Below are 24,617 nucleotides of genomic sequence, written 5' to 3' on the forward strand. Positions count from 1 at the left end.
TCTTTGTCCTTCCCTTTTGCTAACCATTCCAGGCATGCTAAGTGGAAAAAAAAATGAGATTTTCAGTTATTTCATATTTATTAATAATCTGGCCAAATATAGTTTATATGTTTGTTGGCAATCATTGTTTCTCCTTTTGTGAAATAGTACTCATTCATTTAGTCAATCAACAGATCTTTAGAGGGAGCTGTGCATGTGTCAGGAACCCCTTTCGAAGACCCTGGAGAACCAGCTGTGAACAAGCTGCAAGGACCTTGCTCTCTTGGAGCTGCCATTTTTGTGGAGGGAAATAGTAAATAATAGTAATAAATCAGTAAGCAGGATAATTTCAGATTTTGTTAAGTGATATGAAAGAAAAAACAGAGTGATATGTTAGAGTAGGGTCAGGTCAGCAAACTACAGCCTGTGAACTCTATCTGGCCCACTGCCCGTTTCGTAAATAACATTTTATTGGAACACAGGATGCTCATTTGTTTATTTGTGATCTCTAGCTGCTATGAGCTATAGCAGCAGAGTTGGGTAGTTTTGAGAGAGACCATATAGCCCAGAAAGGCTAAATTATTTATTTTCTGGCCCTTTACAGGAAAAAAAAAAGTTTGCTAGCCCCTGTGATAGAAGGTAACAGGGAATGGGGCAACAGTTTAGATAGGGAGGTCCAGGAAGATCTCTCTTAGGAGATGACATTTGAAGTAAGAACTGAAATATTACACTATGTTTCTCCCACTAGATCACTAGCTTCTTGGATCAGGAGCACTACTATCTTAACTTTTGAATACTTTAAAGTGCCTAGTACAGTGTATCACTTGGTTACTCTTTCTTGAATTGAATTAAATTCCCTTTAGTTTTAAATATCTGAAATTTAGTATTTGACTTAATTTTTTTTTCATTTGGCCATTCATGTCCTTTTCCTATTTTTTAAATGGGGAACCTAATTTTTGTATTATGGAAATACATAGATTTACCATGGAAGACATTATAATAAAAATCAAGTTTAATCTAATTTCATACAAACTGTGGTTAAAAATAGGTCACAGAAGAAGGAGTTGCTATTTTAAGACATATGGTTTATAGCACTAATGGGCTTGGGCATCTGACAGAACTGGGTTGGAATCCCAGCCTTGAATCTCACTAGTTGTATGACCACAGGCAAGTTATTTAATTTCCCTAAGCTTCAGCTTTCTCATATGTAAAGTGGGGGTAGTAATGCCAACCCTTCACAGCTGTGAGGACTAAAAGAAATAATACACGTTAAGCATTTGGAATAGGGCCTCACACAAATAAATGTTTGGTAATTATTAGCTGTTTAGGCATCATCATCACACCTACTATGGTCCTGCCTTCCACGTGTGAATTCTTCATCCCCTAGTCAACTAATTTCTTTTTTTTTTTTAAAGATTTTATTTATTCATTTGAGAGAGAATGAGATAGAGAGAGCATGAGAGGGGGGAGGGTCAGAGGGAGAAGCAGACTCCCCGCCGAGCAGGGAGCCCGATGCGGGACTCGATCCTGGGACTCCAGGATCATGACCTGAGCCGAAGGCAGTCGCTTAACCAACTGAGCCACCCAGGTGCCCCCTAGTCAGCTAATTTCAAAGAGGTTTTTAGGATCCAAATTTGTTTTGATACATTGATAGAAAAGGAGAGGAACAGTGTTAAAGATAGAGAAAGATGGGGCGCCTGGCTGGCTAAGTAGGTGGAGTGTGTGACTCTTGATCTCAGGGTTGTAAGTTCTAGCCCCACACTGGGTATAGCGATTACTTTAAAAAAAAAAAAAAGAGAGAGAGAAAGAACCAGGAACGATTTTTTTTGTGACGTAAATCACTGCTGAATCCTAGAGGCATGAGATCAGTGTGCGGGATCCTGACTTGAGATCCCCCGCAGTGAAAAGACCCACTAGTCCAAGAGAAGGGGCCCCCCACTTGAACCCCATACCAATACCTCCCCTGAAAGCAAGACTTACCTACTAGTGCTGGGGTGGGGCATGGGAATTTCCAAGCCTGTTCCAAAAAGCAAACTGTTAGACAAACAAAATGCCTTAGTGACATGCCTTAGTGACGCTGTTTTTGTCACTGAAATGGGATCTCGCTGTGCAGTTTGGTTCCTTACTGAACATACCTGTTACAGTTGCCTTTGCCTCTACTGTGTCTTCCTAATTAAAACAAATATTGCCACACACAGCCTGTGACAAAAAAAAATTGAGAATAGCAAGAAGGTGGAGGAAGGAAATGAGCTCTCTGTGCTAACCAAGGAAATAAATGACCATTAGGTTTCATTTCTGGTGTACCAGCAACAAAGTAATCCTTTCCTTGCCTACATAGATTCAAATTATTGCAGTTTCCAGGTTGTCAGGTAGGAGTCAAACATGATGCTAAAAATATGCTTTCTGTTCTTGCGGTGACTGACCACGAGGAGGACTAAGGCATTATATACAACTGTCTGCTCATCAGTAATTATTGACTTCCAACTGCACACAGAACATTGGTGTGTAGATACTTTATTGCTGTGAAAGCAGCAGAGATTAAAGGTCCTGTGTTCAGTTAAATTAAATATTTTCCTATTGGTTCACATGATACAAATAAATTTACCGTGTATGTGTGTGTGTTTGTGTTTGTGTGTGTGTGTGTGAACCGAACTGACTGCAGTCATACAGAATCAGTATGGAAGGAAATTCCTAGGAGCAGATCCTGGTTCAAAGGTGGAAAAGATGATTCTAAGCCAAGAGATAAGCCCCACTGTATAAGAAGATTGCAAACTAGTTTTTCTTGGCTGCATGAATTTGCTAGGATTTCTTTTAGTTCAGGATCTCTAGCTAGACCTAGCGTAGTGCCTGACAGATAAGAATGATAATCATTAATGCAAATGCTACTGCTAGTAATAATTTTTATTGGGCAATGGAATGTGCAGACACTACTCAGTGTTTTAAATATGGTATCTCATTGCATATTGCAAGAACTCTGTGAAGTTGGTTACTATTATTATCCCCACATTAGAAATGAAGAAATTAAGCAGCATGTTGGGATCTCACACTTGTAAGTGGAGGAGGCAGGAGTCAAAGACAGTTCTGCTTCAGTCTGGGATCTGCATCTTTCACTAAATTATACCCAGCAAATGTTTCATTAGAATAGGGAGCAGATGCTACAGGGAATTGAGGAGTGAGAGAGTGAAAGTTGCAGGTGTAGATGAATCTTCGGGAAGGTTTGGGTGAGAAGTCTGCAGGGGTAGAGGAACGGCTGGAGGGGGCCCGTCAGGAGGGCGCTAGGATGGGAGGTGTGATGAGGGAAAAGAGCTAAGAGGGGTGGAGTTTGCCTCTCTAGAAGAGACAAGGACAAACAATGGAGGAGGGCCTTTGGAGAGGGGGTGGGAACAGAAAGACATGACAGCACGAGCAAGAGAGCTAACTGGGAACAGAGGAAAGACCTCTTTCTCTAGGTCTTGGGGTGGCAGATGAAGGTGAGTGGGGGCGTGAGTGAGTGTGGAAGAAAAGGGTGGGAGAAGCTGGGGCAGTTCACACCCAGAGGTTTTCACTGACTCTGAAGTGGAGGCAAGTTTACCTGCTGTGGAGAAGGTGGGGGGTTGAGGGCATGGTCTTCCAAGGGAAAGAGGAAGGTCTTGAGTATTCACAGTCGTTGGGTGTGATGAGGGAGGAAGCTGAGCAAGGACAAATACGAGGATCGAAGGTCACACTGAGATTTAGAGATCATACATTTGTTGGGGTACCAGGTGGCTTGGCTTGTGGGTTTTCTCCAACCCCCTTGCCTTCCTGGACACAGGAGAGGAAAATGCCAACAGAGGCAAATGCGGGAGGAGAATACTAGCAAGGCAGCTGACAGTATGTGAGAGGCTTCACAGCCATGAATTTACTTCATAATAGATCCAAAAACTCCTCCCTTCTGTTCTGAGAAAGCACCAAGATGGCCTGATGTCTGCCATTGTTTCTCAAGCCCCAGTTGCACATAAAATAGTTTATTATGCAATATATTTTCTTAAAAATAACTTGAATTTAACATAAAAAATCCTTAATGACAGGTAAGTTCTAAGGACTTCCATGACATTATTATGTACATTATCCATGTGTGTTCCTTTTCACATGGCTGAATTTAGTGCACACATGTTCTCTTATTTCTGATTCCTAAAATGATCATTTTTTGATGTATTTATGTTCAGATATTGACATCATCCGCGTGCTGGTCACTAAAATAATTATCTTTAAGAAGGTTTGGGTAAGAAGTGTGGAGAGGGTAGAAGAACAGGTAGAGGGAGACACAGAGTCACAGATATATTAACCTATCTTAGTTTAGTCATTAGCATCATTAATTTTATGTCTGATGTATTGATTCTATCATGTGACCACCTATGCCTTATGACCTCTTTTGACCTTATGACCCTCGCTGTCAGCTGGAGGATCGCTCCACAATGCTAGCATCTTATCTTTTGCTAGGTTACCATGTAAAAATGGGAAATAACACGTCTAATCTGTTAACCTAACCCAGACTGCCTTCTTGTTATCACTGCCTCTCAGGCCCATGGTTTAGATCCCTGTACTTAGTTCTTACCAAAATGTGTTCTAATGATGTGCTTCCATATTGGTCTCCCCTGCTAGAGCAGAATGGGTTTTATATAATAAGACTGGATCTTACTACATTTTTATGCTCATTGCCTTGCCCACTGCTGGCTCCCACAGAGGTTTTTAATAAATGTTTGTGAAATGAACGAATGCTCTTGATGCATTTTCCAGAGATCCCCCTGGGTTGCAGTTCTAGTCCAGACATTATCAGTGACTTTGGGCTCATCAACTCCATGCATTTGAATAGTAAACATTTGGCAAGTGCATCCTCTTTGCCAGCCATTGGACAGGACATTGGGATACAGAGGTAAAAGCCAGAGTCCCAGCCTTCGGTTTAGTGGGGGAGACAGGCAAATACAGAAGCAATTACAGTACAGGGTAAAACAGAGGCCTGGGGGCCAGACAGCTCTCCTCAGGAATAATCTCAGTTAATATTCTGGTATTATCTTGACATAATTCTGAAGGTGAGAAATTCCCTGTGATATCTTTTAAGAAAGGGTTTAATAGTTCCCTATAAGAAATCAAGTTAGTAGAAGCTCCTTTGGCCCATGGTTCAGAGTTTTAATTACTTTGGAAAATGATTGGGAGGCAGTAGAGAATCCTTAGGTAGATATAAACATGATCAAGGGTGCCCGTGAACGCCTGTTCCTCTGATTAGGAAGACCTTTGAAAGACAAGGCAGAAAACCCAAGTCTTAGTTTTGGCAGCAGGCTCAGTGGTAAAGGCATGATTTATGGCTTTGTTCATGGGGATGTAGAGAACAGAACAAATCCCAAAAGCCCTGGATACAAAAATAAAGACAGAAGTTTAAAAGAAAAGAAAAGAAAAAGCCAACATCAGCTCAGTTATAAGCTGCAGCTGAGTACATGGCACCGTGCTGGCCCCAAAGGAGGAACCCGAAGTGAGAAAGACAGGAGTCCTTGCCCTGAAGAGGCTGACAGTCTAGAAGGAAGGAATGTGGCTAGTGCTTAACGAAGATGATGGTTGTGGTTTTCAATGGATGACTGTTTCGCATAAAAGTAGGAAGAAAGAGGTTAACAGAGGTTAAAAGACCTGCCCAAAGTCACTGGGGCTGGCAGACTCCAGAGCCTGGGCTCTCACCATGACCATCACGCTGAAGCCAGCAGTGTTCCCCCTTTTCAGTTGGGGCCCTCTTGGCGGGGGAGGGGCTGGACTCAGCCATACGTGGCTGAGGGAAAAGGAGAGTCAGGGTGTGGTCGTTAGTGGGCAGGCTTGGGAGCCAAACTGCCTGGCTCCACATCCCAGCCCAGCTCTGATGTGCTTTAGTTGTGTGACCTTGGGCAAGCCTCCATGCTTCCCTTTCCCTATTTGTAAAATGGGAATAAAAATCCTACTTAACCTCGGGGCACCTGGGTGGCTCACTTGGTTGAGCTTTTGACTCTTGGCCTCAGCTCGGGTCTTGATCTCGGGTTGTGAGTTCAGGCCCCGAGTTGGGCTCTGTGCTGGGCGTGGAGCCTACTTAAAAAAAAAAAAAAAAATAGTACTTAGCTCACGGGTTTGTTTTGTGGATTAAGTGAGTAATCCACGTAAACTCTTAGAATAGTGCCTGGCACCATCCTAAGCAAAACATTATGATCATCTCAGAGCCATGTGAGTTCACATGGAGTTAGACCCTTGTAAGTAGAGGAGTGGCTGTAGTAGAAAAACATGTGTAGCATAAAGCTCCTGAGTACCTTCCCGAAAGAGAGGCTGCAGTAATTCCAGTGCTAGGAATGACCGTGTGCATCATTTTTAGCCACATATATGTCCCATTTTCCTCTGTTCCAGTTACTATTATTATATAACAAAGCACCCCAAGCTTAGTGGCATAAAATGACCCACATTTTAACGAATATTTGGGAAGGACCTGTTTCTGCTTTATGGTATCTGGAGCATGAGCTGGGAAGACCTGAAGTTTGGGGATGATTCAGCTTCTGCGGGCTGGGATCCCTGAAGGCTCAAAGGCTAGTTTGGTTTGGTGCTTGATGCTGGCTATTGGCCAGGGGCTGAGGGCTGGGGATGCAGAGTGGGCTGTGGGCCAGAACGTGACACGTGACCTCCGTGGGGCCGGTTGAGCATCAGCGCAGGGCAGCGTCTGGGTTTCAGGAATGAGCCTCTCAAGAGAACTAGGCAGAAGCTCTGTCACTCTTTATGCCCCAGCTTTTTAAGCTACCTAATGACTTCTCCCTGCTAGTCCCAAATCCACCCACATTAAAGGCTGAACATAGATTCCACCTCTTGATGGGCGGAGTGTCAATGTCAAACTGTAGGAAAGGCATGGGGTCAGGAGCTACTGAAGCCATTTTGGGAAAATGCAATCTGCCCCAACATCCAGGAAAGCACTCCCAATCTGTTGGTGTCTTCCTACTCCGAGCAGAGGCCACTCCTGGCAACCTACTTAGGCAGTTTTTAAAATTAGTCAGCAACTCTCCCCAAATATGCTCAGTAACTGTCCTGAAGTTGCTCGGTGTGTTTCTACGGAGAAGGTAGAAGATAAACTAGGTGGGTTCTCAAAGCACCCTTTGAAATGACCGATGCAGGTTTCCTGGGTGGTGGATGGGGTTGCACATGTCCCTATTTATGTGGGACAGCTCCCACTGCACTTTTTTTTTTTAGGCTGTTAAATCTTAGAGAGTGATGCTAAGCTATTTAATTTCCTTTGGCTAATTTTATTACATTACCGTATGCCTCTTGGTTTTTTTTTCAACAAAACTTTCCAAATGGTGACAATAACCATACTGTTTTTTAAACTGTCATTTAATAGCATTGGGCTTAAGGTTTCACATATTCTACAGTAGGTGTTTAATAAGTATTTAAAAATTAATTTTACTAATAACTATAACTTCTTTTGGTTAAGAGTTGCAGATTTTCTTTTCTTTTTCTTCTGCTTTTTTTTTTTTTTTTTTGTACCAGCCAAGAGCTGTCTGAATAGATTTTATGGGCATCTAGAATTACCTCTTTCTTCTCTGAGACATTATCATTCTGTCCTCAAGTGAAGAGTATCCTTTGTGTGTAAGTTCATGAGACATCCACTTAATATTCTTATATTCTTTTGAAGACAATGCTGGATGACATCAGTTCCATGCTGCTTTTAAAACATAGCCCCGACTTTGATTCCCTCCTCTCACTCTTCACTTCTAGCTGTCAAATTTGGCTAAGGGAAAAAGAAAGCCCTTAAGAAAAGGCCAGGCTATTAATGTGCTCTTCAAAATGCTAAGAAAAGGCTAAGCTGTTTATAGCGTTTTCAAAATGCTCATCTCTCAGAGATTCGCCAGCAATAGTGTCGAGGTGAAATACACTCTCGCTCATCATGGAACCAGAGCCTTTGTGTTGTCTGTGCTCCAAGTACTGGTCCTACTTTTGTGAGACGTGCAATGTGCTGGTGTAATGATACTTGGATGTGATTTAAACCAAAAGATAATATGAACCTGATATTGTGTATTGACTAAATGGCAAGAAGTGTGTGTGCTCCTGGATCAAGCAAGCCTGGCTTCATTCAGGATAAAACTGCATTTCAGAACCAAAGGGACGACTTCCTGAAGTTTAGTCACTTTGGGTAACTTCAAAGGAGGTGAAAGGCAGGGCTATCATTAGCAAATCTGTTTACTGCTTTCCGTTTTGCTAAAAACCGAGGTAAACATTTAGCTTCATTTATCTCATTCATTTTGCTGAATGCTTTTGTCTTGATTAAAAAACTGTACCATTAACAATGGGATTATATTTTCATTTTTGGAAGACACTGACTTTTGCCTCACATAGGTGAGTCAGTCGGTAAGCTTTGGAAGTTCTCTGCACAAATGTTTTCATATTAAAATAAATCCACAAAGAAGGAGCAGGTCTAAATTTACCCATTCTCCTTGTTAATACTTAGGACACCAGCCATTCTAGATTTTTGCTCTTCTTCTGCCTGTATCTCAGGCAGCTAATGCCATTATGTTCTTTTCTCAACCACCTGTGAGATCCCAGTATGGTAGGAAGAGCACTTAGCACAAGTTCTTGTCCAGTTTTGCCCTTGTGGACAAGTCATTAATCCTTAAAGACCTCAGGGCTATTAGATTCTGTTGAAGGTCTCGGAAACAATGTATCTTAGTGGATAAAAACATGATTTAATTCTTGGTTCCACCATCTATTGATTGCATGACTGTGAGCAAGTTACTTTACTTCTCTGTGCTTCAGTTCCTTGTCTGTACATTCATTCTCCTCATGGAGAATTACATTCGAAAAAGCATGCAACGCATTTCGTATCTGGCCAGTATAATGCCAGTGGTAAGCATTCAGTACATTGTGGTCATCCTTATTTTTTCCTGCCTTAATAATGCGAAATGAGTCTTTGTTCATCTGACCATTAGAAACTTGCTTCATTAGTGGCTTTTGGCCTATCTAAATATTTGCTAATTTTCAAAAGAGCGAATGGGCATTTAATAGATGTATTATTTTTCAACCATCCTTTTTTTAATTAAACTTTTTGTTTTGAGATCATTATAGATTCACTTGTAATTATAAGAAATAATATAGAGAGATCCTAGTGTACTCTTTACCCAGTTGTCCCCATTGGTAACATCTTGCAGAACCATAGGATATCACAACCAAGACACTGACATTAATAGGATACAGAACAATTTTGTCACTACGAGGACCCCTTTCATTGTCCTTTTATAGACACTTCACCACCCACCCCACCACTAGCCCTGATTTCTGACAATTACTAATCTATTCTCTATTTTTATAATTTTGTCATTTTAAGAATGTTATGTAAAAGGAACCATTCACTATGTAACGCTTTGGGGATTGTCATTTTTTTCACTCAGTGTAATTCCCCAGAGAGCTATTAGACTACACTTCTGGATGAGCCAAAAAATATTTACGAACATCGGCACATTTTATTGTGGCCACAGACTTGTGCATAGCCCAAAGTGCCTGATGCAGAACCTGGGTCATAGCACCTGCAGATGTTCGGGGAAGCTCAGTGGTGGATTTCTACTCCACCACCTTCCATCCTTCCTTCTCCTCCTGTCTATCCTTTCCCTCTTTCCTTGCCCCCTTCTTCTGCACATCCTTTTGTTAATATTGACAGACGAAGGTTGATTGCTCAAGTTAGAAATTCTAAAAAGAGTTCCATGAAAGGATTTATGTGAAATTCCTTTGTAAATTGCAAACTCTGTTAGACTTTCAATCAGACATTGCCGGGCAGTGTTTGCAGGCAGCTTGCGGTTTTTGCTGAGATGAATAAAGAAGTCAGCATGAGAAGTTTTTCTTTCCATGCCCTGCACAGGAGGTCTGCCTTCCAGTTTGCTGCTGCAAGTGGAAGCTATGAACAAAGCCAGTCATGCTTTGGTTCTAAGCAACAAAGTCCCATGAACAAAATGCAAACTTCAGTTCATGTTCTTTATCAAGCCTTTGTTCTAAAGAAGAGTCTCCTCCTGTGGTGCCTGGGTGGCTCAGTCGGTTAAGCGGTTAAGTGTCTGCCCTCGGCTCAGGTCATGATCCCAGGGTCCTGGGATGGAGCCCGTTGTCAGGCTCCTTGCTCAGTGGGGATCCTGCTTCTCCCTCTCCTTCTGCCCCTTAAATAAATAAATAAAAATCTAAAAAAAAAAAAAAAAAAAAGTCCTGTTTCTAGTTGCCAGATTATAACCATCAGGAAATGGCAAGTATTGTTCGAACTCTGGGGTTTTCACTTCTACATCTTCTAAGACAAAAGCCCACAGGCAGACTTGACACAGCCCTTCAGGAGGGAGCCAAGCTTCAGTGTACCCACTTACAGCATTTCTTCCTCTAAGTTTGCTGCTGAGATTCAAAGTCCTGACCTTTCAGTGGAGTTAAACCCTCACTCTGATGGCATTACCCCCCCCCCCATATGATAAGGGGAGGACAAGCTTGCCAGACTTGCTAGAGCATACGTGTTCTAGATGGGATGGGGTAGGTTATGCTGTGCCCACAAACCCCAAATCTCAGTGGCAATAAAGGTTCCTTTCTTTCTCATGCAAAGTTCAGTGAGGGTGGGATAGCTCTCCTTCTACTTATAGCCATGCTGTCTGGACCACGTGGCCTCTGAGGTCACCACTGCAGGGGAGAAGAGCTAGAGGACTTCACTGGATAATTTTAAGTAGGGCGACTATGCATCTCAGTTTCCCTGCGACACTCATAACATATACCTGTTGATTTGGAGAGATGCTTACTATACTTCCCTTTTACTCTCAGAAAGTGTCCCAGTGTAGGCAATAAATTAGGGTGACCATTTCCAAGAGCCAGCATGGACTGACTGTCATAATTTCTGTTCATATCCTATTGGCTTCAACCTGATATGCAAGGACATAGAGAATTGTAGAGGGATGAAGTATGTATTTTAGTGAACACTAATAACTTCTAGCACAATAGGCATTTTACAGGAATGCCATGAATTTTTATATATATATTTATTTTATTTTTTATTTTAATTCCAGTATAGATAACCTGCAGTGTTACATTAGTTTCAGATGTACAATATGGTAATTCGATAACTATACATTACGCAGTGCTCATCATGGTTACGTGTACTCTTACTCCCCATCACCTATTTCACCCACCCCCCTACCTCCCCTCTGGGAACCATCAATTCTCTATAGTTAAGAGTTTTTTTCTTGGTTTGTCTCTCTCTCTCTTTTCTCTTTGTTCATTTGTTTTGTTTCTTAAATTCCACATATGAGTGTGATCATACGGTATTTGTCTCTCTCTGACCGATTGACCTCACTTGGCATTACACTCTCCAGCTCCATCCATGTTGTTGCAAATAATGCCATGAATTTTTAAATAGAAACAATGCAATAACTGCAGCTATGGAGACTTTGTTGAGCAGGTAGGATATAAATATGATATTCTTATGAATGAAGCCATATCATTTACTCACCCATGCAGTAGGCTGAATCATGCCCTAATCCCCAAAACCTTTTACCTTGTATGACAAAAAGGGCTTTGCAGATATGATTAAGTTAAGGGTTTTGAGATGGGGAGATTATTCTGGCCTATCCAGGTGGGCCCTAAATGTAGTCACAGTATCCTTATAAAAGGCAGGCGGAGGGAGTTTTGACAATGACAGGAGAAGGCGTGTGGTGATGGAAGCAGGACTGGCGTGGATGCTGTAGGGCCTACAAATCAAGGGCAACAGGTGGCCTATAAAAGCGACAAAAGGCAAAGACTCAGATTCTCCCTCTGTAGCCCCCAGAAAGAACCAGCCCTGCTGACACCTTGATTTTCGGCCGGTGAAACTATAAATTCCTATTTCTTATCTCCGGGACTGTGGGAGAGCAGATTTGTGTTGTTGTAAGCCCCTGGGTTTGTCATAGGCTGTCGCAGCAGCAATCAGACATGAATATGCACATACCTTGTAAAGGTCAGCGTCTGACCTCAGATTTCTGTTTCTAGTTGAGGTAGAGACTGTTATTATCCATATATTACATGTGAGAAATTTAAGTGACTTGCCCAGGTTCCCCCAGCTAGTTAGTGTTAGAGGATCTACATCCAGGCAGACTGGCTCCTCAGAACACGTTCCTAACCACCCTGTGGCACGGCCTCTCCCCTGCTGCCCAACTGTCCTCTGAGCACTCCCCCCCGCCCCCCCCCCGCCCCTGCCTCACCACGTGCAGCCATCCCAGAAAGCCCCTGCTCCCTGCAGCCTCTCCTCCCGCTCCCACCTGACTACACTCCCCTGCTCCCTCCCACAGGCTCTGTGGCGCTCTGGACCATTTTTCAGTTTTGCCTTTGGGAGGTTTTATGGAAGGTTCTAGGGCTTCCATATGGAATTCCTCAAGTAAAGTTAAGCTTAGGTGAAATTACTGAATTTCTTCATATTTAAGTTTATGGAAAGGTATTATTTGAGGGAAGAAATTGTTTCTGAATCTTCCTCCTACTCTTTGTTTCCTTGTTCTTCTCCTCATACTTCAGAAGGGGGACTGTTTCTCAGGGTAATCAAATAAAGTGATTAATAAGAGTTATACTGAAAATGTATTAAGCTCGTCTTACTGTGACCCAGAAAAGCAGCATCTGGAAATTTGGTATAAGAATTCTTACTTAGTTATTACTTTAAATCTCCCTTTGGCTTGTATTAGTTATATATTAGTATGCTTTTTGCCATATTGCTAGTTGTTTAATGGTTTTATAGTTAACCATTGAATTAAATATTTGTGCCTGTCATGGCCCCTTCACTGAGCCACCCAGATCTCCCCTTCAGGACTGAAGAGCTCATTTTCCCAATGTGCTGACTGACAGCCCTCAGTTCTCAACCCTCTCCAGGAATTGCTAACAGGGAAAGGAGCTGGCCTCTTTCTTGGGGGAGGTCAGCATCTGATTACTGGTTGATATGGGGTGCAGAGACCTGACCCCCTACCACAATTCAGAGCATCTCTGAAGGGTCATCCCAGCTTCAGAACCCCTGTGGTGTTGGCTGAGCCCTTCCTTGTGACTGCATTGCAGCCCATCTTCTCTCTGCTAATCCTGCAGTCTTCCCTTTTCCCATGGGTGTTGATCCCAAGAGTATTTCCTAATAAGCTTCCTGGAAGCTGAGTTCCATCCCAGAGTCTGTCTCCCAGGAACCTGAACCTCAGCAGTGAGTTAAAATATAAAAATAAAATCCCTGATTGGTTATGAATACATGAATGCTCAATTATCCTTATTTATTGGAATTAGAAGAGTTCCAAAGGAACTAGGAAGCATACTCTGGCTTGAAGCTTATTTTCCAATGGAGAAGTAAGGAGAAAACATCATACACATGTCACCCAATCATGATTAAAACTACATTCTACAGTGTGACTCCATAGCTCTTGACATTTTCTCTTGACCTCCATTTAGCAGTTAATTTACAGATGAAATAAACTCTGTAAAACAAAGACTCCAGCCCATTTGCAATCCTCAATAAATACAGACTTACTTTCTTAGAAAATGTATATTTTCAGAGTAGAAAAACAAGGACTCGGTAAAGCCTTAAAACTATCTTCTGAAAATATAGGGGAAGGGAGGGAAAAATGAAACAAGACGAAACCAGAGCCGGAGACAAACCATAAGAGACTCTTAATCTCAGGAAACAAACTGAGGCTTGCTGGAGTGGTGGGGGGTGGGAGGGATGGGGTGGCTGGTGATGGACACTGGGGAGGGTATGTGCTATGGTGAGCGCTGTGAATTGTGTAAGACTGATGAACCACAGACCTGTACAAATAATACATTATATGTTAATAAAAAAAATAAAATAAAAACTATCTTCTGAAAATAAAGGCAATGATGTAAAGTGATGTAATCACATATAAGTACTATATCAAAATTTATGCTCTTGCATCTCCACCGGGAATGAGAAATAGGCATTCAGTTTTGTAACACATTGAATACAGGCATTTCTGTTAAATCCTCCCTCCAAGAAACTTTCACTCTTCCCCCAAGGCCCTGATTATAAGCACTGAGCCATTGGCCATGAACTTGGATCTAGCCTTTATGCCCCATGCACTTCATTGTTGGTTGCATAACTCATCCTTCCTGTTCTGATTAGAGCTTTTGATATTTTAAAGGGGATTTGCCCTGTTTGAGACCCTTTATTAGTTCTTTATCTGGTGAAAAATACTTTCCTGGAGAGAGGGAGGGAGCAGCTGCTCTTTCTGCACAGTAGGGTGTCACATTTCAAATACTCTTTTCCCTGGGCCTTAGACTCTTGAGCAGTTAGAATAAGCCTGATACGTACAGCCTGAACTTTTACTCTTTTTCTTAAAGATCTCTTTTGGCCTTACAGGATTGTTTTCTTACAGGATCTATTTTCTTAAATAGTTCCCTCTAAAAAGCATATACCCGTAATGGAGATGTCACTGTCAGCTCTGTCGCTTTTCATCAAGGAGTGCCTCAGCTTGGCCTGGGAAGGGTGTGAAGGGCAGTGTATGCCTAATAGCTGCCAAGGAGGAGGGGAGTGCAGAACGCCCCAAAGGCCCAGAGACTCAGAGCTGAGCACCGCCCTAATTTACATAATGCCAGATGTGACCGCCAGGTGGTTTTTCCTGACACCAACCAATTCTGCGATTTGCTGACCCCAGCGGGGTGTCTAACCATTCAATCCCATTAGCCTACACTCCACAGATGAAAGGCTTAATCCAGGACTGCCCCCACTTCTGATGCCAGCTACAAATGAAGTGCCCAGGCTAGCCACACTTCTGCTCCGCAGACTACAAATTTGAGAGTTCCCATGATATCCCCTCCAATTTGATAATTCACTAGAATGAATCACAGAACTCAGGAAAGCGCTTTGCTTGCAATTATGTTTATTATAAAGGATACAACTGAGGAACAGTCAAATTGAAGAGATGTATAGGGCAAGATATGGGGGGTGGAGAGGGGCAGAGCTTCCATGCCCTCTCGGGGCGCCCCATCCTCCCAGCACATCAATGTGTTCACCAACCAAGGAATTCCTTGAAACCTGTGGTTATGGGGTTTCTATGAAGGTTTCATTACATGGGTCCAATTGATTAAATGGTTGGCCATTATGATCAAACTCAATCTCCAGCCCTGCTCCTTTCCCCAGAGATCAGGGCCTACGGCTGAAAATTCCAACCCTCCAATCACATGGTTGGTTTTCCTGGTGACCAGCTCCATCCTGAAGCTATCAGGCCCCTTCCCTGCCATAGTCATCTTATTAGCAGACAAAGGAAAATTCCCAATGGCTTTAGGAGCTTTATGCCAGGAACCTGGGACAAAGACCAATGAATTAGTTTTTCTTATACCACAACTCTAAACTATGAGCATATCCTAAGATTGATTTTTCAATGTACACCCAGTGGATGTAGTCCCCCTCAATATATCTTCCCTTAGGGAGGCATTCTTCATGTAGTCCAATAAAGAGGCCATTGTTCAAAACATTTTTGGCATCTACTTAGATACAAGAAGAGAGACAGGGCCCTTGAATGTTGCCGAACAGTTTCTGGCCCGACTGAAACATTTGGGTTTCCTGCACATGTAGGACAATGTGTCTGAGCATGAATTGTCCTTTCTTAAAAGGTGAACTCTCCTCAAGAGCTCAAGGAAATGCCATGCACAACCAAGTCTCCGTGGTGGCTCAGTGATAATAGTGGTGGTGGTGATGATGATCTAAGGAGAATCAGTCCTATTTTTAGATAGTATAACATTTGAACCAATTCTCTGTAGAAATGCTTTCTCTCCCATATCGCACCTTTAATTTCTAATTTTCTTGTTCTCTGCAAAATGTCTTTATCATAATGTTATTTCTTTAAAATTTAATTTAAAAAGATTTCTATCATCTTACCAGAATGACCCTTTGATCTCACATTATGTTTAAAAAAAGAACCCTTTTTTTGGTCATATTTAAAGTTTTATTAACACAAAATTAGAGTGATGGAAAAGATAATCTTGTTCTCAGCAAAGTTTGAAATTTCCTGTGGTCTGGTAGAGTTGTACACGAGCCCTTCTCGCCTTCTTAAGAGTTGGGTGCTATTTCTGGGGAGATAATACCTATTACTGTCGGTGGTGGGATTCTCTTGATCATATAAAGTACAGTGAAACCAAATCTCTGTAGCTTCCTCTCATCTAGAACTGCTATCCGATGGGTCACCAGTCATTCATGATATTGATTCTTAAGTAAACTAGTATCATATTATCCTTCCTACTTTGGAATGCATGTTTTTCCCCAGTCTGAAAAAAAAAAAAAACCCAATAAATTGTTAACTTCGAAGACTCAGGGGATATACTGAGAAAGAACTATCACATGATATAGAAACTTACATGTGAGAATCCTGGATGAAAACAGCATTTGTTTTCCTGCCTTGAGGCTTTTAACCACCACCCCTGCCCCCCCCCCCCCCACCTTGGCTCTGGCTCTCTGTGTTTGAAAGTCCTTGAAAGAAGGCAAAGTTAAATCCATCCATATCACAAGGCCCACAGTTTTTGATAACCCACTTATCAATTAAAAGAGCAGGCAAACCTGATTGAATAGTGGGAATTCGGTGTTCCCCCTCCCCTTTCTTCTTGGTCTTCTTGGTCACATAGAAGCAACGAAAAGGCAACTGACACTGTGCTGAGAGAGAAGCAAGAAGAGTTCTCAACGTAGGTGCTCAATAAAAACTCACTGGATTGAGAAAAACCATAGGTACTTTGAAGACTATATGATTTCTCTTTCAGTCAAGGAAAGTTATTGGAACAAAAGAACAGAAGTAATAAAATCTTTCATTATGATAGAATCTAGTTTTCATGCAGAAACTCATATAAAATATAGCATTTGCAGATAAACTTTAACTCTCCAGTGACTTTCAGAACTCCCCCAGACAAGCTCAAGTCCTGGCAGTGAACCCCTTCAGTGCACCCCAACTTGATTACCTTTTTTCCTTTCCTCTTGTTATTTCCAACTTCTATCCTTTCCAGGCAGAACCATCACCGTTTCTCCAATGTTGCCCCTTAAAGCAGAACCTACTTGAACTAATTTACAGTCTGTTTACCTGCCAGGCTGTTTTCTTCCTTTCTCTCCACAAAGTCTTTCTTGATCCATGAAAAGGAACCGGGACTCCTTGGTACCTTATCCAGGATAATTCAGACTGAGAGCTACTTACAGAAGACATAAAAGACTCCCCCATGATTGTACAATTGCCAATCCTGTCTCCATTGAATGGCCAAAAAAAAAAAAAAAAGATTCAGTAATTTCACCTAAGCTTAACTTTACTTGAGAAATTCCATATGGAAGCCCTAGAACGTTCCATAAAATCTCCAAAAGTCAAAACTGGAAAAGGGTCCAGAGTGCCACAGAGCCCGTGGGAGGGAGCAGGAGAGTGTAGTCAGGTGGGAGCAGGAGGACAGTCTGCAGGGAGCAGGGGCTTTTTGGGGTGGCCACACATGGTGGGGGGGGGCTCCGAGGACAGTTGGGCAGCAGGGGAGAGGCCGTGCCACAGGGTGGTTAGGAACGTGTTCTGAGGAGCCAGGAATATAGATCCTGGCTCTGATACGTACTAGCTGAGGGAGCTTGGGTGAGTCACTGGAAGTCTCTGAGCCTCTGGGGCACCTGGGTGGCCCAGTGGATTAAGCAACTGACTCTTGACTTTGGCTCAGGTCATGATCTCAGGGTGGAGAGATTGAGCCGCAGGTCAGGCTCTGCTCAACGGGGAGTCTGCTTGAGATTCTCTCCTTCTCCCTCTGCCCCTCCCCACCCTCAAATAAATAAATCAATCTTTAAAAAAAAGTTTCTGAGCCTCATGGGGTATTCACATTATAAAACGTTATGTGGGCTTACTTTAAATGTCCTGGTATCAAGATTGAGTAGATACAAATCAAGAAACATGTTTAAAGAAATGCTTTACCTGTTAACTCTATCATTTTATTTGAAATCTTATAAATCCTAATTTGTAAAATCTTGAACTCTCTGGGAAAAGATATAACTCTGACTTCCTAAAGCATTCAGATTCCCTTAATGTTTATAGCATTGATGTACTTTGGGTGTGAGATAAATTTCACATTTTCACCTAACTCAACATTTTTTAAAACTGAACTCCATGTTTTTGATGATAGTGGCTTTTTAATTTTACTGTTTAACAAAATAAACTTTCATAAATTACCTGGAACATGTTTAGGTGGTAGAATTTTTAGGAGTAACAGGACTCCGTAGCACTTCTAGGAATCAATATTACTTTGAAATTTTTAGCTATTGCAATGAGACAAGAGAATAAAATCAGTAACATAAATACTAAGAAATAACAAAGTTATATTTATTTGTAAATGATATAACTGTAAAACCAAAATGTAAGGGTTTTTAAAATGATTAGATTAAGAGAATCTGATAAAGTGGCTGATATAAAAATTAATAACTTTCTACTAAGAATAACCATTTTTTTAAAAAGGTTTTATTTACTTATTTGACAGAAAGAGACACAGTGAGAGAGGGAACACAAGCAGGGGGAGTCAGAGAGGGAGAAGCAGGCTTCCCACGGAGCAGGGAGCCCGATGCGGGGCTCGATCCCAGGACCCTGGGATCATGACCTGAGCCGAAGGCAGACGCTTAACAACTGGGCCACCCAGGCGCCCTAAGAATAACCATTTTTGACGAAGATTTTATTTTTAAGTAATCTGTATACCCAGCATGAGGTTCAAACTCACAACCCTGAGATCAAGACTCACATACTCCACCAACTGAGCCAGCCAGGTGCCCCAAGGACAATCACTTTAAACAGAACTTTTAAAACTTTAAAACATTCACAATAATAACAAAACTATAAAATGCCTAGGAATAAATTTAACAAAAGTAGTAGAGGACGTAAGTAAAGAAAAGAATGAATTTTAGTAGTAGACATTTTTACAATGCCATTCATTAAATAAACCTTACCTTTTTTTCTGAACTGAAAAGTCAATTAATCATATGTTTATGACATCCTGTCATCATTTCTAATTAATACTGCATGGGGATTCTCAGCCAGTGAAGTAAAGGAAGAAAACAAAAAGGTATAAGTGTGAGAAAGGAAGGAATACAATTCTTATTATTTATAGACATAGAAGATCCAAAGTAGTCTTCAGATAAACTCTTAGAATGAATAAGTGAATTTAGCAAAGTTGCTATATGCATATGAATGTAAATGTAAACTTTATTTCTATATAGCAGGCAAAAATTATAAATGAAAGATTTGAAAAGCTATCATTTACTGTAGTATCAGGAAATTTACACAGAAATGCAAAGGACCTGGAATAGCCAAAACCATCCAAAAAAAGAACAAAGCTAATGGAATTACACTTCTAGTTGTCGAGTCTTATGAAAGAGCTGTAATAACAGTGTGGGATTGGAGTAAGTATAGATATAGACCGATGGAACAAAATACAGTCCAGAAAGAGATCCATGCATATTTGGCCCAATGGTTTATGTCAAAGGTGACTTTGCAGTGCAGTGAGGCAAGAACAGTCTTTTCAACAAATAGATCTGGGTCAATTGGGTATCCATACAGCTATATATTTCTGGCTGAAGTGTTAATTATCATAACCTATTTGGAAAGTAATCTGGCAAGAAATGTTAAAATGTAAAATGTAAACACCCTTTGACTAAACCAAACCATCTTGGGGAATCAGTAGAACAGAAATAGAAGCATCTATACCCAAGGATGTATATGAATAAACAAACATGTACAAAAACTAGAAACAACCTTTATGGTGATTGATTGAACAATAGGATGCGGCCATCCCATGCATTGTTATGTAGCCATTAAAAAGAATATGCTCGACAATGGTAATAATGTGTAGCCTTTACTGTGTGTTCATTGTGTGCTAGGCATCATTCTGAGTATTTTATATGTATAAACTCATTCCATCTTGTAACAACAATGCATTGTAATAATAATTGTAATAACAATATTATTTCTGTTTTATGGATGACCAAGTTAAAATTCAAACAGATCAAATATTTTACTCAAGCTCACATAGCTGGTATGTGGTGAGGTCTGAATTTGAACCAAAGTAGTCTTACTCCAGAACACACACGCTTAAACTCCATGTAGTTATTCTGCCTCCTTGAATTGATTAAAGAGGGATTTCTCTTACATACTGGTAATTGAAAAAGCAAATAATGGAAACCTAGTTATCCTATTTCAAAAAACAAAGGAAAGAAAAAAGGGAAAATAAAAAACCCACATGAATATACATTCGTCAGAGGATTTTAAAAGTCTTGGAAAGATACTCCTCAAACTGGTAATACTTATTACTTCAGGATTGAGTGAGAAAGGAGGACATTAAGAATTTTTTTCACCTCTTTATTATGTTAAGTTATAGAAAGCACTGGAATACTTTGGTCCTGTTTTAATCCAATGAAGTGAAGAAAAAGAAATAAAAACCAGCCTCCACTTTTAGGTTCACTGTGTTTTCTTAAGAATAAAAGATTCGTTTAACAATTTGACAAGAAATTAATAAAACTTGTCTTCTAATTTCTTACCAGAATTTAGGGCCACAAGCAACTAATCTGTTGTGGTCATTCTACATGACATTTGCTCATTTATCTTCCAAAGTATCTAGATCTGCGTAAAGTAGGTCCCCAGGAAACGTTAAAGTTCCTTCCTATTTATTATTCTCTCCTTCCTGCTTCTCTCTGAAATGACCAGTGCTGTGGTCATAAAGGCAGTCTTATTTTCCATCTTTCATTTTGTTCAGGTGACTGAGACTGGACTAGTTCTCAGCACGGTAACCCAGTGCCTCTTCCAGAGAGAGTGAGCGCCAAACATACTTGCTTCACTGTGGCAAGACTTAAGCTCAAAGACAGGGAGATTTGTCCACTGGGCAGCCTGTTATGGAGGAAAGCATTTTGTTAGGAATGGGGCCAAAGTCCTACCTTTAGAATCATATACAGTGATTATAGGGATGCAAGTAGTCCATATTTCTAAAATATCTACTGTTTTATAGGCTAATCTATGAATCTTAATAGGGTCTAAAATGATTCGTGTGACATTTTAGCCATGCAGAGATATGAAACTTGGCATTTGGCCTTAGGCAAGAGTTAAATATCTTTCACATAAAACCATTATATGGAATTGGTATTTGAATGTTTGAGAACTTTCCTTCAGCCAACAGTTTGAAACGATGCATTTCATGAACACTTTCTGCTTTTTCTCAGGTCCCATTTGATATCTCGCTGCCATCTATATTCCATCTTGAGAGACTTTTTGACCTTGCTAATGGTTGTATCATATCAGGAGGAAGCCTTTTCAACTGGATGGTGTCGATTATTCCCTAAACATTCTTTACATGTTAACTAACCTTATAAAGGATTTAACTGATGTTCTTTTTCTTGGTTTGAATACATTTTTGGAACTGTCTTCTTATAACAAGCAAAATAAAATGGTTTCTTACATAAGCTAAATTTCCTCAAAAATTGTAGTTTTGAGTGATGTCTTAAATTGTATCTGAATTAAATGACAATGCTGCCGCAGCTTATTAAAACCATCTCACAGAACTATTCCTAAAAGTATGAATAGTGTGCCCGGTGCAACTATTCCCATGTTTATACAGCTCACGTGTAGGTTGTCTCTAGATGCATCCACAGAACAAGATTGGATTAAAACAGTGGTTCTCAACTGGGAGCAGTTTTGTCCCCAGGGCACATGAGGCAATGTCGGAAGAACTTTGATTTCTGTAACTGGGAGGATGGCACTAGTGGCCTCCAGAAAGACACTATACTGCAGTGAAAGAGAAAGAGAAAAGAACAAAACACTTTCCACTGAATTCCGAAAAAGAAATTGCCTGATGACCATACCTCCATATGAAATAAAGTTTGGGTCTTGCAGAAAACCGTTAGGGTAGTGACGGCTCTTATGTGGTGAGGGCTTCCGAATCCTTTGACCAGAGACTGGAGTTTAGAAATTTCTCTTGTGGGAGAGAGGATGCTTTCAAGGGTTTTGTGTTTCTCACAGAGAAAGTTTAACTTACGGGACGTTTAGCCACCAGGGGCAAAAAAGCACAACAAATTACCTACACATTTAATAGGTGTGGAAATATAGCATCACTCATAACCAAGGCCATTCACTTCAACCTAATATTAATTTCCAAGGAGTGTATATGCATGCCTCCCACTAGTAAGTTTTTACTAACTGGGTGCTTTTCAGTTTTCTTTGTTTTAAATATTAGTGGATATAAAGTCATATACTGTTTTATAGAACCCTAGAATAATGCCTGGCACATAGTAGAGGACTATAACCCTTCTTGGATGGATGGATGGATGGGTGGATGGATGTGACCAGGTAAGATGGCACTATGGGGGTATAAAAGGAGGGGGAGGGAAGGTATCACCACCACCTCCACCATCACTGCCTAACCTTTCTGGAGCGTCTACCATGCTACACACTATATTATTATATACTTCATATGCATCGTCTCCTTTTGTCCTCACAAGAATTATGACCATGATGCACATAGAATGACTGACCCCATGTTACTGATAAGGAAACAAAAGCATAAGGCAATTAAACAATTTGCCTAATGATCACAGTTAGAGGTAGAACCAAGATTTAAGTTTGGTTCTGTCTGACTGGAGAACTTAAACTCTTCATTGCTACACGGGCTTCCCCTCTCTTGCACCCATCCCACTGCTCCGGGAAATTTGAAAGTCAAGGAAAAGGAGGACATAGCTGAGCCTCAAGCTAAAACTGGAACACCTATTGTCTGCTGTAGGAGCAGATTTTTTTAAATGACTTGCGGACCTGAGGGGATGCCCCCAAGAAAACATGGCGGCCGGAGTTGGGGGGGTGGGGTGGAGTCCCCATTGTCATCCATGCCAATATACTGGTTTCCTCTGGGGATGGCAGATCCCTTCCAACTATCACAGATAATATTTCAGCACATTTTTACTTTTTCTCCACTTTTAGTCACTTACAGCTGCTGTTATTCTTAGGCGTTGTTTTGACCAAGAGAAACACTGCCTAAAATTGCACCACACCCTACAGACACAGTTGCCCCATTTTAAGCCATAATTCCAGAAATTCCCCCATTTCTTCTAAAATAGGAACACTCATTGGTTAAAGCTGAAACTTTCTGTACAAGGCAGTGAGGAAATGGCGAGCAAAGGGGCTAAGTACAAACAAAAAATAAATTCAAACCTACCAGGATGAAAGATGTGTTTATTTCCAGAAATGTCGTTCAGGTTTTGTTTTTTTGTTTTTTTTTAAAGAACAAATGACACAATTTGCAGCTGCTTATTTTTTTCATGTAATATCCAGTGTCTGCAAATGCTTTACAGCAGACACCTGCAATGTTTTCTATTTTAATTATAACAGAGAATGACAGGACGCAAACGGAAAGAGGAAGAAGAAGGAAAGCAGAAAGAGAAGGGAGGGAAGCAGGCAGCGAGAGAATAGGAGCCAGGGCCAGCAGCTAAGTGATGGGTAATAAAACCGCAGAGCTCCCCATATCTTTCTCCATATCAATCTCCAAGAAATTGCTTTAGAAATTGACCACCTGCCAGCTATTCAGAGGCTTAAACGCAGTAGTCTCGGTTCACTTCATGTGTAGGTGTTTTACGCATTCCCCACCCCAGCTGACTTGTTCTCCTTCATTGAATTACAGGGGAAAATGGCACATTTTTGGACAGTACTAGAAACTTGGTTTCTGCCTCTAGTCTGCATTGCTCTTCCTTCTCCTTCTGCGCATTACATGAATCTTTCCATCCTAATTCAAATGGCACAGCGTCGAGCTCCCAGAACTCCTCGGGCACTGGCTTGTGCACTGCTCATTTGGCTCTTAATAGCGCCCTTCAGCGCAGAGGTTTGCATTGTTAACATTTTCACCATGCAGTCTTAGAACCTTAACTCAAAGGATGGCATAAGTGTGTGAGTCCACCCCACATTCCTTCGGCTTTCATTTAGCTTAAGACTGGATACTTCATTGTTTGCTAAGGTATCTTGGAAGGTGTCCATAAAGCCTGGAAACCTAGGTGAAATATATATAATGTCCTCAAGGCTATCTTCAATCTATGGAAACATAAATTTTAATAATTTAATATTATCTGTGTGTACACAGGATTGGACAAGCCCATAGCTGTTGATTAGGGGAGAAAACAGTAGACCAGGAAGCCCACTGTTGAAGCACCTTTTCTCATTTTCCCATGCTTGAAATGTTTGTGGTGTATCTCCCAAAGAAGCTTCGCTCACGTGCCCAAGGAAACTCATGCAAAACTGTTCACTGATGCATTGATTACAATAGCAAAAAACAAAACCCCCCCAAACACAAAGAAACAAACCTACCTAATATCTCTCAGGTGGAGAACAGATAAATAAATGACCGTGTCATCATGCAGTAGAATAGTACACAGAAGTTAGAAATGAATGTGTAACAGACTACTGCAGAATATTGTAAATGAATCAGAGACATATTTATCTGGATATGCTTCAAAAGTAGGTTGAGTAAAAGAGAAAAGTGAAGTGTTGCAGAAAACATATATGAAGACACCATTTATATAAAAGTTATTAAAACAGGGGAAATGACCTAATATAGAGTATTTATGGATGTGTAAGTATGTACTAAAAGCATTTTTCGATGCAGGTTCATGGGCAAGCCCAAGTTCAGGTTTGGAGTCACGGAGGAGAGGGAATGAG

General features: G+C 41.0%; 1 protein-coding gene across 1 annotated transcript in view; it reads left to right on the forward strand.

Annotated features, from left to right (window-relative positions):
• Positions 1-21,384, forward strand: part of CFAP54 (cilia and flagella associated protein 54) — a 242,110-nt gene extending 220,726 nt beyond the window's left edge. The window contains exon 59 of the mRNA XM_081818984.1: positions 21,146-21,384. Within this exon, the coding sequence (XP_081675110.1) occupies positions 21,146-21,265 (120 nt within the window). The 3' untranslated portion in view covers positions 21,266-21,384. The remainder of the gene's footprint in view (positions 1-21,145) is intronic.
• Positions 21,385-24,617: the final 3,233 nt, after the last annotated feature.

This window comes from Leptonychotes weddellii, chromosome 5 (genome assembly GCF_054177405.1).
Source record: "Leptonychotes weddellii isolate Sample4059 chromosome 5, ASM5417740v2, whole genome shotgun sequence".
In the NCBI taxonomy this organism is placed as follows: Eukaryota; Metazoa; Chordata; class Mammalia; order Carnivora; family Phocidae; genus Leptonychotes; species Leptonychotes weddellii.